The 18,245-nt window shown below is 40.6% G+C and overlaps 1 protein-coding gene across 2 annotated transcripts; it reads left to right on the top strand.

Moving 5' to 3' along the window:
* Positions 1–266: 266 nt before the first annotated feature.
* On the top strand, positions 267–17,881 carry SFPQ (splicing factor proline and glutamine rich). Of its 2 annotated transcripts, none has more exons than XM_049878729.1 (12): positions 267–1,236; positions 1,984–2,172; positions 2,763–3,064; positions 3,159–3,254; positions 3,942–4,138; positions 4,238–4,322; positions 4,675–4,792; positions 5,273–5,321; positions 5,402–5,523; positions 8,059–14,416; positions 14,944–15,034; positions 16,002–17,881. In XM_049878729.1, exons 1-10 carry the CDS (start codon positions 376–378, stop codon positions 8,194–8,196), a joined length of 2,157 nt encoding a protein of 718 aa, XP_049734686.1. In that variant the 5' UTR covers positions 267–375; the 3' UTR covers positions 8,197–14,416; positions 14,944–15,034; positions 16,002–17,881. The 2 variants fall into 2 exon arrangements, with proteins under 2 accessions (XP_049734686.1, XP_049734688.1); XM_049878731.1 differs by having other exon boundaries at positions 14,369–14,416; positions 16,002–16,179.
* The last annotated feature ends 364 nt before the right edge of the window (positions 17,882–18,245 follow it).

Genomic DNA, 18,245 nt, shown 5'->3' with positions numbered 1-18,245 from the left:
CTTGATTTCACAGGAAAATTGGTCTGGCCGTACCCATTCAAATTGCTCCCAGCAAATCACAGTGGCCTATAGCCAACTCCTTTCCCGCTCATTGGCCAAATGGAAACCTCAGCCATTCTATGCCTCCCGCCCCTCAGCGGGAGCCAATAAGAAGAATCAAAGGTTCGTAACTCCGTATCATCAAGTATAGTACTTGCTATTGGCTGTTGGAGCTATCGATCGAGGGGGGCGGGGCCACGTCAGCTGGCCTATATAAGACGAGGACAAAGGCGGCGCGCTGTCTGTGTCATCCGCCATTTTGCGCGAAACAAGGTGGCCTCCACGTTCCCTGAGCGTCTTCTTCGCTTTTGCCTCGACCGTCCCTTGATCACAGACATGTCTCGGGATCGGTTCCGGAGTCGCGGCGGTGGCGGAGGCGGCTTTCACCGGCGCGGAGGAGGCGGCGGCCGCGGCGGCCTCCACGACTTCCGCTCCCCGCCGCCCGGCATGGGCCTCAGTCAGAACCGCGGACCCTTGGGGCCAGGCCCGGGCCAGGGTGGCCCCAAGCCACCGATCCCACCACCGCCTCCGCACCAAGTGCAGCAGCAGCAGCAGCAACAACAGCAGCAGCAGCAGCAGGTACCGTCGCAGCAGCCTCCGCTACAGCAGCAGCCGCCACCACCGCCGCATCAGCAGCCGCCACCGCCGCATCAGCAGCCGCATCAACCTCCACATCAGCCGCCGCCGCCACAGGATTCGTCTAAGTCAGTCGTTCCTCAGGGACCCGGCCCGGCTCCTGGAGTAGGCAACGTTCCACCGGTCCCTGGCTCCGCTCCTCCCGCCACTCCACCGACCTCTGGGGCCCCTACGGGCCCAGGACCCACCCCGACTCCTCCGCCGGCGGTCACTTCAGCCCCGCCCGGGGCGCCTCCACCCACGCCGACGAGCAGTGGGGTCCCGACCACTCCCCCTCAGACGGGGGGCCCGCCGCCTCCACCCCCAGGGGTCCCGGGCCCGGGGCCTAAGCAGGGCCCAGGACCTGGCGGGCCTAAAGGCGGCAAAATGCCTGGTGGGCCGAAGCCCGGCGGTGGCCCAGGACTAAGCGCTCCGGGCGGCCACCCCAAGCCGCCGCACCGCGGCGGCGGGGAGCCCCGCGGGGGTCGGCAACACCACCTTCCCTACCACCAGCAGCACCATCAGGGGCCCCCGCCCGGCGGACCAGGCGGCCGCAGTGAGGAGAAGATTTCCGATTCGGAGGTGAGTGTCTCCTGGAGCAACGTGTCCGTTCCTCTAAGATGGCGGCGGCCCACTCCTCTTTCCCCTCCCCCCTCCTTGGGCTCCATTTTGTCGGTGATCGGAAAGGGCGCCTGCGCGTGTTCTCGGCCGGGGGCGGGGCCGGCCGCGCCGGAGCCTGGGGGCGGGGAGCGCGGGGTCGCTAGGCGGGCCTGGATGTGGCCGCCAGCGCCACCATTTTATTGGCCTTGAAGCTGGAGGCTTTCGAAAGGAGGTGATGAGAGCCCGAGATGGGCTCGGTTAAAGCTAGGCGGTCCTAGGAACCGAGGCAGTGCAGATCCTGAAATGTAGAGTTGGAGAGAGCGGGAGACTGCTGGTCTTCACAGTGCAGGTGAAAGTCATGTCAGTAATTACGGGACTTCACTCATTTTCTTTTCCCTTACATAGTGGACTACCACTTAATTTTGGTGGTCTGCGATTTAGATCTGTCAGGGACAGTCGTGGCATATGCGACTGATGATGTTGCTGATACAGTTTATTCTTTGGAGGGGGTGTCTGTTCTCGAAAATGATTTGGGCTTTCTCTTTGATGTTGGGTTGATGATCGTGTTGGAAGTCTAGGAGATCTGGTAAAACCTTGATTTCCACCTTAAACGGAACAGGGAGAAAAAAATCTGATAACACATTCAGTTTGTCAAGACTGAAGTTACTACTGGATTTCTCCAATTGTAGAGGTCGCTGGTGTCTGAAAATTCGTTTCCTTTTACTTTAGGGATTCAAAGCCAATTTGTCTCTCTTGAGGAGGCCTGGAGAGAAAACTTACACACAGCGCTGTAGGTTGTTTGTTGGGAACCTACCTGCTGATATCACGGAGGATGAATTCAAAAGACTGTTTGCTAAATACGGAGAGCCAGGAGAAGTTTTTATCAACAAAGGCAAAGGATTCGGATTTATTAAACTTGTGAGTGTAACCAACTTTATGTAGACGCAAAAGTTTTTGTGGCTGCCACGGGTAGATATACTGAAGGTTTGGTTGTACACTTGATCTTAGTCAGAAGCATAAAGGTTTGGTTTTAAACTAGCAAGAATAAATTCAGCTTGAAAATTTTCATTATTTCTAAAGAAAAGGTGTATCTGCTGTTGTTAGGTGCTATCAACTTGGTTCCAACGCATAGCGACCCTGTATAGCAGAGTAGAGCTGCCTCATAGGGTTTCCAAGGAGTGGCTGGTGGATTTGAACTGCTGACCTTTGGGTTAGCAGCTGAGCTCTTAACCACTGCACCACTAGGGCTCCAGCTGCTGTATAAGGTATAAATGTCGGTATTTAATTATGAGTTGGAATCAACTCAATGGGAACAAGAAGAAATCAGTGAGGTGGGTGGGTGACACATTTAACCTCCTACTCAGAGTGGTCTCAAGTGCTTTGGGGAGAATAACGTCTGAAATGAGCCGGAGAAAAAGAAGTAGGAGTTAGGCTTAAGACAATTTCAGAGTGAGCTGAGCGTTAGCCAATTTGAAGGCTGTTAACGTGAATGTGTCTGATATTTTCAGGAATCTAGAGCTTTGGCTGAAATTGCCAAAGCTGAACTTGATGATACACCCATGAGAGGTAGACAGCTTCGGGTTCGCTTTGCCACACATGCTGCTGCCCTTTCAGTTCGTAATCTTTCACCTTACGTTTCTAATGAACTGTTGGAAGAAGCCTTTAGTCAGTTTGGTCCTATTGAGAGGGCTGTTGTAATTGTGGATGATCGTGGAAGATCTACAGGGAAAGGCATTGTCGAATTTGCTTCTAAACCAGCAGCAAGAAAAGCATTTGAAAGATGCAGTGAAGGCGTTTTCTTACTAACAACGTAAGTTGTCGTGTGCTTTTTTTAATAATTCCTGTTAGTTAACTTGTGTAAGAAAGTTGCGGTAAAGCTGTGGAACCGTTTTTGTTATTATTAGAACTCCTCGTCCAGTCATTGTGGAACCACTTGAACAATTAGATGATGAAGATGGTCTTCCTGAAAAACTTGCACAGAAGAATCCAATGTATCAAAAGTAAGATTGATTAAACTTTTTGGTAGTCTTTATCTGAAAGGTAAACAGACTAATTCTAGTAATTTTTCGGTTTTGATTAGCCTATTCAAAATTTTTTGAGATGAATACACCTCTTACTAAAAACTGTAGGCTTAGAAAGTTAAGAGCTTTTGAAGGTATCACTTAAATGCTGTTGTTCGTGTGGTATACCTTCACATGGAATCGTGTTTAGTCCTTAAAACGGTTCTATGAAATGTAGGTATTTTTGTTTCTTATGGGTGAAAAAAATAAGTGTTCGTGTGGGAAATTTGCTGGAGGAAAACAAAGAAGCTAGGATCTGTCTGTAACACCCGTTATCTGCTACTGAAGCATTCTGGGACATTGTTTTTGCCGAGGACGTAACTGTATGAACCAAGGTTGTCTTTGCCTATTTGGTACTCATTAAAAATGATAGGCCAGTAAAACCAAAACCTCGCTAGACCTGCTGTTGAGCCATTTCTGACTTTATAGCAAAACTATAGGACAGACTAGAACTTGCCCCATAGAGATTCCAATGCTGGAAATCGTTACAGAAGCAGACTGCACATCTTTCCTCTGTGCAGGCCAGTAAAGGACCAGTGTATTTGGAGGAATTCGTTGGGGGAATCCGGTAGTATTTTTTGTCTGTATCCATAAATTACTTCATGTTTAAAATTTGTACAACGTCAGGGAGAGAGAAACGCCTCCTCGTTTTGCCCAGCATGGCACCTTTGAGTATGAATATTCCCAGCGCTGGAAGTCCCTGGATGAAATGGAAAAACAACAGAGGGAACAAGTTGAAAAAAACATGAAAGATGCAAAGGACAAATTGGAAAGTGAAATGGAAGATGCTTATCATGAGCATCAGGCAAATCTTTTGCGTCAAGGTAATAAGATTCTCTGTATTCAGCTATTGCATCATTTGCTTTTCAAACTCATCAGAATCTCATTAACGTGAATGCAAAACCGTATTTTCTAATATTCAGATCTGATGAGACGGCAGGAAGAATTAAGACGCATGGAGGAACTTCATAATCAAGAAATGCAGAAGCGCAAAGAAATGCAGTTGAGGTGAAATTTTGTCAAATTAAGGTTTTGCTTCTGCACTAGCGTTTATATTTTAGACACGTAGAGCAAAGATATAGTCAGTTTTGCAGGTGAGTCAGGTGAAGTACAGGGGTTAAAAATATATCGGCGGTGGTTTAACTTATAAAACTGAATACAGTAAAACATTAATTGATGAAGCTTTTTTTCCTTGCCAGAAACCTCTAGTGCTGTGCTCCTAGGTTCACTTTTTATAGGCCTTTGTTTTTGTTTCCTCTTTAATTTTCTAAAGTTCTTAGTCATCTTACTAGCATAATCATATTTAATTTTAAAAGATGAGGGTAACGTTTTGGTTTATGTGATTGATGAATATTTTCAGGCAAGAGGAAGAACGACGTAGAAGGGAGGAAGAGATGATGATTCGTCAACGTGAGATGGAAGAACAAATGAGACGCCAAAGAGAGGAAAGTTACAGCCGGATGGGCTACATGGATCCAGTAAGTTGTCAAATTTGAGCTGCCTACAGAACTTGTAAGGAGCCCTGGTGGTACATTGGTTAAGCACTCAATTGCTAATTGAAAGGTTGGTGGTTCGAATCCGCCAGCAGAATCCACTTGTAAAGATTACGGCCTGGGAAACCCTGTGGGGCAGTTCTACTCTGTGATAGGGTCACGGGAGGCAAACAGCAACACAGAACTTCTAGGTATATTTCACGTTAAAGCTTTTTTTGCTCCCTTTAGTACAAGTGTATTATGTTTGCTTTCATTGTCTGTTCACCTTGGATGGGCTAAAAGATTTCAGTGGGTTAGGAAGAGACTTTCAGGATATTGGTCTTAAAAAATACTTAGGCGGTGAAGAAATTAAATGGTCTTATGAACTTTACTGTGTGTTTTTTTTGTTTAATTTCTCTGTACTCAAGAATGGTTGGTATGGGTGTAGTGCAGATGTGTGAAAGAGATTTTTTTTTTTTTCCCCAGAGAGAAAGAGACATGAGAATGGGTGGTGGAGGAACAATGAACATGGGAGGTAAGCATGAACATTAAATTAGTAGTATTATTGGATAGCAGTATCTTGGTGCAATTTTAATCAGCATTTTTATTTCCTAGATCCCTATGGTTCAGGAGGCCAGAAATTTCCACCTCTAGGTGGTGGTGGTGGCATAGGTTATGAAGCCAATCCTGGAGTTCCACCAGCAACCATGAGTGGTTCCATGATGGGAAGCGACATGGTAATGTATCCTGTGGGACATAGTGCAAAGGAAATTTCTCATTTTCATGACTTACGTGTGTGTTTTTTTTTGTTTGTTTGTTTGTTTTTTGTTTTTTTAAAGTAGGTGACTGTGGACCTCTTTTAGTACCCCTCTCATGTAAATCATAATGTTGAGGAATACCTTGGCAACGTAGAACTCCGTGTGCGGTAACCTAAACAGATAAGGGTTGCCAATGAAGAGTCAATGCTGCTAGCAATATGTGAAGTTAACTTTGGCAATAAGTAGATTTAGGTGCTTTCCATTATGCACTTCTGAACTCTAGTGCCTAGTGCATGGCAAATCCAAATTCTAAAATATATTGGATTATTTTATATCCGAGTGAGTAATCAAATGGCAATGTGTCATTCTTTAAGCTGGTATTTGCCATAAGTATGAATCAGACTTGTAGTTTGTAGCTTTAGGCATGTTTTAGTGATGTGTAGGACTTGGACCTATATTTGGTGTGGCTTCTATCCCTTGAAAAGGGAGTTGTTTAGTGTTCTGACTCGTCGTTTCCCACCTGTTGGGCCTGTCTGTAGGTACACCTTTTGATATAAACTCACATTTCTGTTTTGCTCGAGGGTAGCAAAAATCAGTAATTTCAAGCATACTATTTGTATGCAATTGATCAGATCTCTCTTGATGCTATCGTGTTTTAGCTGTAAGATAGCCTGTCAGGATGCTTTAGAACAATGAAGTGATTTGGACTGAGTGGCTGTATTTGGGTTTTACAGATCCTTATTAGAACTTGAATTTTCATTTTAAGAGATGGGTTAAAAGGGTGCATTTTCACAACTGAATTGAGTCTGATAGTACACCTGAAGGCTTTTAGCAAAGGAGGGGAGCTTCTGTATGTAGCTCACTAAATTCATTTAAAAACAGGAGCTTTTTAGGATTTACTATGGGGCCTTAAATAGTTAAAATGTACTTTAAGACTTTATATTAAAACAGCTGGTTGGATGTTAAGTGTAATGCTGTTAGCTTTCTTCAAATGGAATTCTAAAAATATGTGGGCAACATATGCTAAAGGAAACCCTGGTGGAGAGAAGTGCTACTGCTGCTAACCAGCAGTTTGAATCCACCAGGCGCTCCTTGGAAACTCAATGGGGCAGTTCTACTCTGTCCTGTAGGGTTGCTGTGAGTCGGAATCAACTGGACGGCAACGGGAACATATGCTTCCTAAAAGGTAGAGTGTAGGTACATGTCAAACTTAGAAAATCTATTTGACATGTTCCCCCCGTTAAGGTTCTGTGTTCCATGTTATAGGTAGCTCCTGAGTTCTAAGCTACAGTAATAACATAATTAGTTATGAAGTTCCAAAATTTTCCATTTTAGCTTTTGGAGCATAATGAACTAAAATGATAAATTTTTTCTTAACATTTTGAAAAAATAAAGGATTGAGGCTTAATAAGCCTTTTTACGTAGCCCTGTAGTGTTTTGTAGAAAACATGTTGAAGTTACGTACAGGAAAAGTTAAGCCCTGAGTAATGTTTTCAGTAACTAGTCAATTTTTAAGTGGAATTTGAAAGACAGTTTAGGCAGCTGTGCATTACCCATAGGGTTTTTCTGTTTGAGTACGTATGTTGCTGTTTAAATCTAGAATTAAATAAAGCTAAATGGAATAATGAAGTTACTGCTATAGCGTAGTCACGTATGCTTGGTGTTAGGCTCTTTGGGAGGAGATAACCCAAAACATGGAATCATAGCAGAGTGACAGTGGACTTTTCAAAGACCAAAGGGAAAAGTTGGGCTGATACAAGGGTGGGCTGTATGTTCAGTCATTTTGCTACAGTACAAAATAGTACTGTGGGTCATATTGTTTATGGCTGTATAGTGATGGCTCTGAAGGTTGTATACCTGTGAGAATATGGCAACAACAAGTTTTTTGATCAAGTTACTGTGCTGGTTAAGTGACTAAATCTGTTAGTCTTTTATGTTTTTTCTTTTTGTAGTCTGGTAGCATTTTATTAAAACTTTCAACCTTTTAGTATTTCTGCAACTTAGCAGATGTGTCTTAAGATCTTGAAAAGCACAAGGTTTCTTATGCAGCACATGCCACTAACTGGTGAGTAGGTCTTTGTCACTTCATTGAGTGAACTGAATTTGTCTGGTTGGGCTTGTTAGGCTTACTTGGAAAGTAAATTTTCTGTTCAGACCTTAAAGTGAGTTCGCAAGCTTTTCAGTGAGTTAATCTGATGTGAAATTTCTTAGAACTCATTTTGGAATGGGTTTTCACATCTGCACTAATTCTTAAATTTTTTAGCACTGCAGGGAAGATCTATTTTTTGAAACAGGTGTATGAGAATGGCTCAAGTGGGAACATACCACAAGGCATGTATTATCGTAAACTAATTTTCAAATTACCCTTTTTTCCTTTCTATGTTCCCGGTACCTGTGGATCGACTCATTGGTGATTGTATCGACGAACGTTGACTACGGAACCTTCTAAAATATTTACTTAACACACATGGACATCAACTACATATAATGAACTGTTAATTACTGTTCCAATAGCGTACTGAGCGCTTTGGGCAGGGAGGTGCGGGGCCTGTGGGTGGACAGGGTCCTAGAGGAATGGGGCCTGGAACTCCAGCAGGATATGGTAGAGGGAGAGAAGAGTATGAAGGCCCAAACAAAAAACCCCGATTTTAGATGTGATATCTAGGCTTTCATTCCAGTTTGTTTTGTCTTTTCTTGTTTAGATACCAACCTTTTAAATTCTTGCATTTTAGTAAGAAAAGCTACCTTTTTATGGATGTTAGCAGTTTATTGACCTAATACTTGTAAATGGTCTGTTTAGGCAGGTAAAATTATGTAATGCAGTGTTTGAAACAGGAGAAAAAAATTTTTTTCCTTTTTTTTTTTTTTTAATGTATAATGTTCCTCAAGTTATGGCAGTGTACCTTGTGCCACTGAATTTCCAAAGTGTACCAATTTTTTTTACTGTGCTTCAAATAAATAGAAAAAAATAGTTATAATACTGATCTTCAGCTTTGCCATTCATGCTTCTGTGCACATTAGGCTAAGTATTCCCCTTGGAAAGCATGAGAGTATCTAGGCCTTTGAATGGTGTGTGCCATTTCTGGGAAATTTATTTGGAGGCTAAGTACTGCTTTCTACAAATAACTATTCCCTTGTTTTTTTTTTTTTTTTTTTAAAAAAATGGATTTTGAAGTAGTTTCATGATTTGATTTGTCTGGCATTATAAGAAGCAAGCTGGTGCTAAGTTTTTTTTAAATGGTTAAATGGTCTGAACTGTAAATTTTCATTCAGGAATGTGTACTAAGATTATGGAATGGGTGTCAGAACCATTGGTGTAGGGGAAGAAGAGAGGGTTTGGCTAAATGGATCTTTTATGGCCCTATATCTATCCTTTCTTTGGAAGTTTTTGAAGAAAAAGTGGAAAGATTATTCTGTTGCATTCCCCCATTCTTGTTTTTAAAAGAACAAATTCCAAGCCCTACAAATGGCTTGTATTGAACTTTTACATTTGAATTAAAGGTTATTAAACATGAAGTCTTTTCATGTATTACTTCAAGTGATTTATAAAGATTGGGTTTAGTCTGAAAAAGTCAACTTGAAGGAAGGTTTAGTAACCATAAAGCAGGGCTAGCAATACATTTGTACTTTGTAACTTAAATCTCCTTGTGCTACTTCTGTTGAGCAAAATCTGTAGGACTATAAAATAATGGTTCTTCCTAAGAGTTAGTGGTGACTAGAAATAACAAATAGGTTTACAGATAACTAGTCTTACTGTAAATTTGTTGACCTGTTTTTTCATAGTTTCCTTTTAATGTAGCACTAAATTTGGAGAGTTGCTCATGCTACACAGTACAAATATTCCTTTTCCCCACCATAAAGCTTTGGAGTGTTTCAGTGGTGTTGTCAGTTTGTCAACTTCATTGAATCTCCTTCCATTGGAATTTGACTTAATATTAAATTAGATGGTTTACTGTTGTTTGTTAGTATAATGGGAGCCTGAATTCCCAGCGAAAAGGTTAGTGGAGAAGTGACTTCCTAATAGTAGGCAAAGGTAATGAATGGTTTGGCTTTGTTCTTAGCTATGTTTCCATTACATATCAGAACTCCTACTGTGGAATTTGTCTTCCTCCTTTTCACCTCTGTTCTTGATGCTAATTGGCAAAAGTAAAATTCTAAATCAAACCTTTGTTAAAAGGCTGAAGTTCAGTGATGTGCCTCAGTACAAAGGAAAACCTTTTGTTGAAACCATCCAGCACTTTCTGAATAGGAAACAGGATAATACTGAAAGTAAAACATTAGTGGAGTATAAAGGCTTGTCACCAAATTCTGGTTGCGACTGACAGTACATGGTGTGCTTATTGAAGGAAAGAATCATTTCTATTCACCAAGACACTTGGAAATGGGTAGTTCTACCATAACTATGTCAGTGAGTAGAAAGTTTTATCCCAAGTCATTAATTGGTGATACGCATGAGCTTTTTCTGACAGAAAAAAAGGGTCTTGATTTGAAAGGAGTCCATTATAATTGGAGTGCATTGTAGGGACTTTATTAATGACAAAAAAATAAGAGGTGTTCATGGGACACCCACAGAGGGTGACTTGAATGTGTGTGGGTGGGGGCTGGCGGGGAAATGGGAAAATCTGCCTATAAAATTAATGTTTCAGTTTATTTTTCAGATTACATGCCTTTCTTTATAAGGGATGCTGGCACAGACCCCTAAAATAAGCTTTTGGTAGTACTGTACCTTTGAAGAGTGGTGAAGGATGCTAATGGATAATCTCCTGAAGTTGTGGCTTTTGATACCCTTACTGTGGGCTGTAGAATTGCTAAACGTTGTTTAGCAAATAATGTTGCTTAGTTTCAACTGACCTTTGACTTCAATCACTGAAGCAGCAGTGTATCTACCAAGGGTTGTAAGCTACTCAGACTTTGAACAAGTCTTGTATATGATAGTTTTTAGCTTAATGTGAATTTAAATCATCTTAAAAAGTAGTATTCTAAAAGCTGTTAATGAAACGTGGGGTGGGAAAGGGAAGATAGTAGTTTTGAAGTATTTAAGCCATTTTTCTCATTCAGAGAAACAACCTGCCCCCATCTCCTCCTCTTCACTTTCTGTCATAATTTTAAGAGGAACCCTGGTCGTTTTTAAACTTATTCTTCCCAATCTTTAAAAACTGCATTCTCTTAAGACCCTGGTATGTTTAATAGGTAGCTAATAAGCTTAACCTATGGGCTTACCTTATTTAGAGAAACCATAATCATCTCTGGTTAGAACGTTAGTTAAACTCGTAAGAAGTACTATAGACCCTACCACTCTGTATAGATATAGCACTAATATATAAACTACAATTTGGGAAATTGTAATGTTACGGCTGTGCAATTTATTATAAGTGGCATATTATGGCAGATAAAAATGTAGATACTTGGCTTCTCTTGGGCAAGCCACTAAGTTGTGGCGGAATGCTTTCTGGTGTTCTTGGACTGCGATTATGCACTATTAAAGTAGTGGCCTGCTACATAACTGCGTTTAGCCAGCATTTCTGCAGTGCGTAACTGTGAGGAACGTAGTACCGCAAATGGCAATGGACATTAGGACCCGGATGTAGTATTCCTGCTTGCTCCAAGATTCTCATTGCCGACTGCATACAGGTAGGTAACAAGCAATATAATCTAACTTGGTGACTTGCTATGTACTTTTATTCCATGGGCATTCTGACATCACACTTCTGACAATGAAATTACAGTGCAGCACCTAACACTTGTATGGTAAAGTTAGTTTATATCCCCAAAAAACTGTGTGGGTTTGGGGTTAGAGCTGTAATTTGTCAGGCAGAATTCAGTGCTCTTGCAGTTCTTAGATAAAAAGTGCAAATGATTCTTCGGTGTGTCTGACTCAACTTGTGTGGTTTTCTTTAGTTGCATTGTAACTGAAGATAACATGGAACACATCAGTGGTGTGGGGGAGAGGGAACCAACCAAACCATACTTGGGAAGTAGAGTGCTTCTAGCATCTTGATGTGGACTTCTATATTAAAGCATGTGATAATTAGTCTCGGTTGTAGCAAACTGACCTGCCCAGAGGTCAGCACTATTAGTAATTTCAATGTGCAATCTTGGTGGTAATTCTGCAGGTTGAGTGAATTAAGACTAAAGAACAGTTTTTTGTAATATGATTTAAAATTTTTAAAAACCGACTCCACGGGAATACTGTCATTACTGCCTACCTTGGGCTTACATGGGAAGCTAATATGAGTAGTTCCAAGTTACGTGACTTCTCTAAATGTATCTGTACTCTAAACCTGGGGGAAAGTGGTGTGGCACGTTGACTTGCCTGCAGTTGAATACATGTTGGGAATCATTTCCCAATGGAAGACTTCGTCGTATCTTGTAGGATGATGGGCAAATGTTCAGAGTAGCTTTTTCAATTTGATTCCCTTAGCTTTAGGGATGTGATTTCATAATTCAAATGTTTAATTACAAGAAAACGTGAGTCTTCAAAAGCACTTTCTTTGCTGGTTAAGAAGCATGGACTTAAGCTTTCCATCAAATCTTGTTCCAGACCTCAATTCAACTTACATTGTTTGGTCTCTGAACTGGTTCTTAGCTAGCATGCATGAGAAACAGCTTTCGTGTGCACTACTTTCTGCTCTGTAACTGGAAAGTTTGATTTACTTTGCATAAATGGCTGGTGAAAACTCTTCATGACTGAGAATTTTCTTCCATTGTCTCAAGAAAAATAGCTTGCTGTTCGGCAAACAATTCACAAAGGTGGGGACAGGTTTGTACTTAAATGTATGTAGGCCATTGAAGCAAACTTCTGACTCCTAATTGAAGATGAAATGACGACTGGCTTAGCTCAGCTCTGTTACGTAATGCAGATCGAACACAATGCTCAATAAGTGACATGTCACTGAATTGGCTTAGAACCCTGACGGGAGCTTCCTCTGGCTGACAATGTTAAATCGGTGGCCAGCAACTTGCTGCCGTGATTTAGCGATAGGGTTCTTACAGATAAAAGCTGAGGTTTATTTCTTACCAGTAACAAGTTTTTTCAGAGAACATACTTGGTATGATAATATGAACATCACTGGGTTGGGGGGTTAATTTTGCTTTATTCTGCTTATTTCAAGATGACTAGGCCTTTACACTTTAGAATGAGAGAAATCTTGTGACTAAGACATCTGTTCTTACTAGTTTTAATTTGTATGTAGTTATAAATTGTGACTCTTAGTGCAGTTTTTTTAAAAAGCACACATTCGAAAAGCTGTGAATAAGTGGGTTTCTTTCAGTAATAACGCTATACCCAGGTGCTTGCATTGTATTTCATAGTCTTGTCTGGTTACAAACCAAATTATTTTCCATGAGAACAGCCTGAAGTTCAGAGGTGTGATGCCAGAATGCATTTTCGTACTGTTAGGCCCTTGGAACAGATACCGGTGCTTTCTGAAAGATGAAAGAAATGCAGTGGGTGCTCTTCATGCAAGGTTGCAAACCTACAAAGAATGCATAATAGTCTCACTTTTTCCCAATAAAGAGATGCGTGTGACTAGTTTTGGACTTTTATAATCTTAACGGGGGTTGCATGTCTCCTATTGTTAATCATTGTCAGCTGCAGTGACATGATCCACAAGTCCTGCATTTACTGCCTTTCCATAAATGATTTTGGACAGGTTTTAGACAGCCAGGATGTTTGTTCTGGGCCTTTATTTGGTTTTGGCTTTAGCTGATAATGTTTCAGTGCTCTGTCAGCTAGTGCAGTTCTCAAATGACTGCCTATTAGGGGAAAAAACCAGGATTGACTTCTCAAATGACTGCCTATTAGGGGAAAAAACCAGGATTGACTGTTTCTAATCATCTGTCATTGCTGCTAGATAATGATTGGCAATTTTAAGACTTAACTATGGAAATCTCACAGTTGTTGGTAAACCATCAACCATAAAAATGTTGCTTTTGAACACCAGTGCTGAAAGGTTTTTTTGTTTTGTTTTGTTTTTTGAGAGTAAAGGGGCTGGACACAGAATAGGATAATCTGGAGAATGGGGGAAGAATGCAAAACGATATAGTATCCCTTATGGATGGTACATGTGCAACAGGGAACTCTTATTTCATACATCCTTGGCAGTAACTGACGATCAGGAAGGGAGAAAAACCTGGAACTTTTGAATTAAGGCTGATCTTGTTTTTTGTGCACTGTGGCCCTGCCAGGCATATAGGGAAGGTGAATGTCTTCTCCCTCAGAAAAACTGAAGGGTTTTTTGTTATCCTAGTAAGGCATAGCTTCCCTGCCCCAGCTTAAAACTCAGTAAAGACAAAGGGAAAGAACAAGGCAGATACTTAGGATTGTAGGAAAACAACTGCAGTGTTGCGTACTGTGGAATGGGGTGGGCACTCTTGGAGGACTCCTGTTGAAGTTGGTCAGTCTGCCTGAGAATAGAAGACATACTTGAAATGGGGAGCAGGGTATGTGTTTTTACATAAAAAGAGAGTTAATGTTAAAACTTATTGGGTAGGGTAAACGTTGTCACATACCTTCACATAAGGGATAGTATATTTTGGGTTGCAGTCAAACTTCATTGTGCTCAGACTGGTGAAAGGAGCAGCTAGGCTTTTGTATTTAAGAGAATATGAAGTTTTCATTCTAATTCAGTGTCTGCTTTATTTATTTCATGTAAGAATAATTTTAGATTCCACCCCTGAAGTTTTCTTCTATTTTTTTATGCTGTAACTTGCCCCCAATCTTTGTCTCTGGTTTTTGCTCTTTAAATTTTGAAGTTAACTAGCATTTTCAACCTTTATATTATACCTTTGTCTTCTATATTAACTTTTTCTTATTATTCTTTAGGTAAGAATGATTGGTGTTGGCTGATACTGGAATGCTCATTCACTTGAAGTAAGTTTACTTAGAGATCTTGACTTACAGAGAACTTTGGGTTTAACTTATCTTCTGTTCAATGGTTGAATAATTTTATTTAGCTATGTGAGATGAAACTTGTTTTGAGATGTTAACCTCTCCTGAGGTGATAATCCTATAATTTTCTTCTGGAAAATAGATTTGTGTGTGGGTGGGATAGAAAGTGGGTCATATTTGTTGTAAAAATATCAAATCAGTAGCACAAGAGATCAAGAAAAATGAATGGCCATATAGTAAATAATCCTACAGAACAGAAAAGAAGGCTTGAACTAATGGGAAAATGCCACATTTTTAGTTCTCTAAATTCAACTTTGGACTGATCCAGCATATCCATAAAATTCTTTATTACTTATTAATTAAATGGTACAGGAACAACTAGTCATCCGTAAGAGAAGGGAAAATTTTGTAAGTACATGTGAAGGAAATTTAAAAGAATTTAACAGTGTTGGAAGGTCCTGTCATTTGCTGAATATTGTTTTTAAATAAAATTACATTTTTAATAACAGGTGGAGAAGACATTTTTTCTCACGACATCGCACAGCACGAGCCAGCCAAGAAGGGGAGCCACAGGTTGTCACAGACTGACCAAGAATCTAGGTAGGTTGAGTGATTTTTCTTAATTCTGCTAAACTGCCTGCAGAACTCTTGGGTGGTACAGCAATAACAGTACTTGTGTGTGGATATCTCATTTTAATTTCTTCTGTGTTAAAGTTTATAGGAAATACTCTGCTTTTGGTTTTATAATTCTTAAATATGGAATCATTTAATAGCTCTCTGAAGCTTTAGGGCCATGGCTGTTGGTTTGACTGAAGCTTCAGAAAAACCAGTACTAGCATTCTTATTAAAAACCGTATATATTCATCTGTCTGTAGCACCATGCTGAGGAGGGTTCTGTATAATTTGAAGTTCCCTGTTTCTCACCCAAATAGCTATTACATCATTAGCTCACCTGTACTTGAAAATAATAAACTGATAACAAATGTTAAGTTAATAGAAGGTCAGCAGACTTTTAAAGGGCAACTGCTGTTAAGCTGGAAAAAGATCATAAACAGTGTGTAAACAAATAGGCATAACTGTTCCAATGAAACTTAAAAACCTTATGGCCCTTGATCTGGTATGAATTGTGTATGTAGATATCACTGGAGTTCAGAGGATGGTCATAATCAAAGGTTGCAGTCTAACAAAAAGAGTAGGGAAACTCTAGAGGGTAGAAAGTAGGGAAGAAATAAGGATAATATAATGGAGGGCCGTAAGTAGAGAACAGGGTGCCAGTTTATGGCGGGGGCGGGGAGCCTTTAATGTTAGAGATCTCCTAAAAGTCTGGTTGCTGCAAAGTCCTTGTAGAAAATGGAAACGAAATTGAATTTTCTACCAGCTAGGTGGGTTGATGAAGTCCGGTTCTGAAATAATCTCTGCATTTTGAAGAAACCTTAGTTTTTAATAGGTCATTAAATACTGATACTAATTCACATCCCTGAATTAATATCCCTTTGGTGTTAGAAAGTTCAAAGTTGCTAACCTGATTCTTAATGTCTTTGGAGTAATCATATCCTTCAATTGACAGGATCAGGTGAGCTGTGTTCAGAAACCAGTGAGGAAGAGAGCAAGGAGGAATGGACAACAACCCATTTGTTTTTAATAAAGAGAAACATTTTAAAATCTGGTTGTTTTTGTTTTGTTCTTAAGATTATTTCCAGACTTTCCTTGTATGTCATCACCTTGTTTCTAAGTGGCATAAAGAAAATTTCATATGATAGCGAAATTATATGTAATTCAGGACCCTATTTCTCGAGGCCTTTTAGGCAGCTGCTTTTTAACTACTAATCAATTTTATGACCCTTCCTCCTTGGCCTAACTTACCTGTTTGACCACCATCAACATTTTAAAATTGCTTTCATTCTTTATGGTGTTTAATTTATTCCTAAACGTACCGTATTAATATTAGTATTTTTAACTCCATGTCCCTTGATTGTGGAGGCAGAATGCCGTTGTATATGCAGCGTCTGTATATCACAAAAGAAGTGTCAGGTGATGGTTCTAGAGTATTGATTTGTTGCCTCATAAACAAGTATAATCACACTGTTGATTTCTCTGAAGAGCTCCAGTGCAGCCTACCTATTAATTATCCTTTTGAATTGCTGGGTCAGCTCAGTACTACTTGGTTATTATGTGAAACACATTTTTTACCTCTGCCTTTTTAAGTCAGTGTACCTTTTCACCTCGCTCAGCCTGTTATGCATTGATAACACCACAGTGATTAATGTCTGAGTTTTCCTAGCTCGCCAGATGGCGATTTGAACTGTAACTAGTGAGAAAATTCCTTTTTATAGAGTAGTCTGACAGATATACATATAAAAGAACTAAAAATTGGAAGGTGTTAATTGGAATTTTGTCAGCTCAAATTTTACATTACTGGGTGACTCGGTTTGTCTCTAGAGTACCTGGCCCTCTTGGTTTCTGCCACAAAAACAAGGGTTTGAGTGCCAAGTAGCGGAGACTACATAAGCCTTACAGGCTTAAGGTGGAATGAAGCCATAAAAAGTAGTGAATTAGAGGAAAATTAGTTTTTTTTTCTTAATTGTGATGCCAACATGTCAAAGCCATAAATGCAAGGAAAAGACTAATGGAATTAATTGCACAGTAGGGGAAACAGGAGGTCAAAAACAACCTATTCACAGCTTTCATAGTAACGTTTGCCCCGCTCTTGGTGTAAGGACTCACACCAACCCAAGCAGTTGTTTAGAATGAGGCCCAGGGCTCCTGTTTAAAAAGTGATTCTGTTGCTAATTTGTAAGCTCGCTGTGATTAAGCAGAAATTGGGAGGTATGACTGCTTGTTTGAAACTAAAAGGGAAGAGAAAAGCCACAGAACTCACTGGTCTCCTGAAATTTGTAGAATGTTTTTGTGTAGTGACTAGTGCCAGGAATGAAACCAGGATTTGGCTGTTTTTCTCGTGCTTTAAGCATATCTGTGGCTGGTGCATCTTTAAATAGCCAGACATGACAGAAGTTAATGCCTTGAGTCAATTTACTGTTAGAATTTTCGGGTTCCCAACATAGGATCTCAAGCCTTACGGATCTCACAGGCAAAAACTGCCCACAGTATAATGCTGGTTAAGAGTATGACGGGGACACTCTCAAACTGTTCGGTAGTTCTTCAAATGATTAAACATGGAGGTACCATATGACCCAGCAGTTCACTTCCTAGGGATGTATCCAAGATAAGAGGAAGTGTGTCCACACAAATTTGTACAGGATTTTTATAGCAGTCCCATGATAATCAAAGGGTAGAAACAAATGTCTATCAACTGACGAATGGATAAGCAAGGTGGTGTAGACAAGGGACTGTATAGAATGGAGTACTGATTGATGCTACACCAGCTAAAAACTTTGAAACCATGTGGAGTGGCAGAAGCCAGTCAGAAAAGACCTCATAGAATTCCATTCATAAGAAATTTCAGGAAAGGGGAGTGGGGGGTGGGGGTGGGAAGTGGAATAGGAGTAAGATCTGAGTAAAGGCTACACAGTTTAATTTTGAGGTGATGAAAGTGTTCCAAAAGTGGTGATGGTTATACACATCTCTGAATAAACTAAAAACCATTGATTGGCTTGTCTAATTTAAATGGATGAATTGTGTAGTATGTGAGTTAATAAAACTAAAAGAAGGAAAGGGAGTGGTGTAAGACGAGGCCAGAGCAGCAGGCACAGGTCAGAGCGTGAAAGATCTTGTAGGCTGTGTTAAAGATTTTAAGAGTTCTGATCTTAAGAGCAGTGGGAAGCAGCCTTTGGCTAGATTAGATTTTTCTCTC

Source organism: Elephas maximus, chromosome 3 (genome assembly GCF_024166365.1).
Source record: "Elephas maximus indicus isolate mEleMax1 chromosome 3, mEleMax1 primary haplotype, whole genome shotgun sequence".
Lineage (NCBI taxonomy): Eukaryota > Metazoa > Chordata > Mammalia > Proboscidea > Elephantidae > Elephas > Elephas maximus.
Note: the sequence above shows the minus strand (reverse complement) of the source record. Positions and strands in the feature narration are given on the sequence as shown.

Bases quoted from the DNA above. Each gene is read 5' to 3' on its own strand.
- SFPQ (XM_049878729.1), top strand. From the start codon at position 376: ATGTCTCGGGATCGGTTCCGGAGTCGCGGCGGTGGCGGAGGCGGCTTT. The intron at 4,793-5,272 runs GTAAGTTGTCAA...TTTTTTCCCCAG, and splicing joins GGATGGGCTACATGGATCCA to AGAGAAAGAGACATGAGAAT. The intron at 5,524-8,058 runs GTAATGTATCCT...CTGTTCCAATAG, and splicing joins CCATGATGGGAAGCGACATG to CGTACTGAGCGCTTTGGGCA.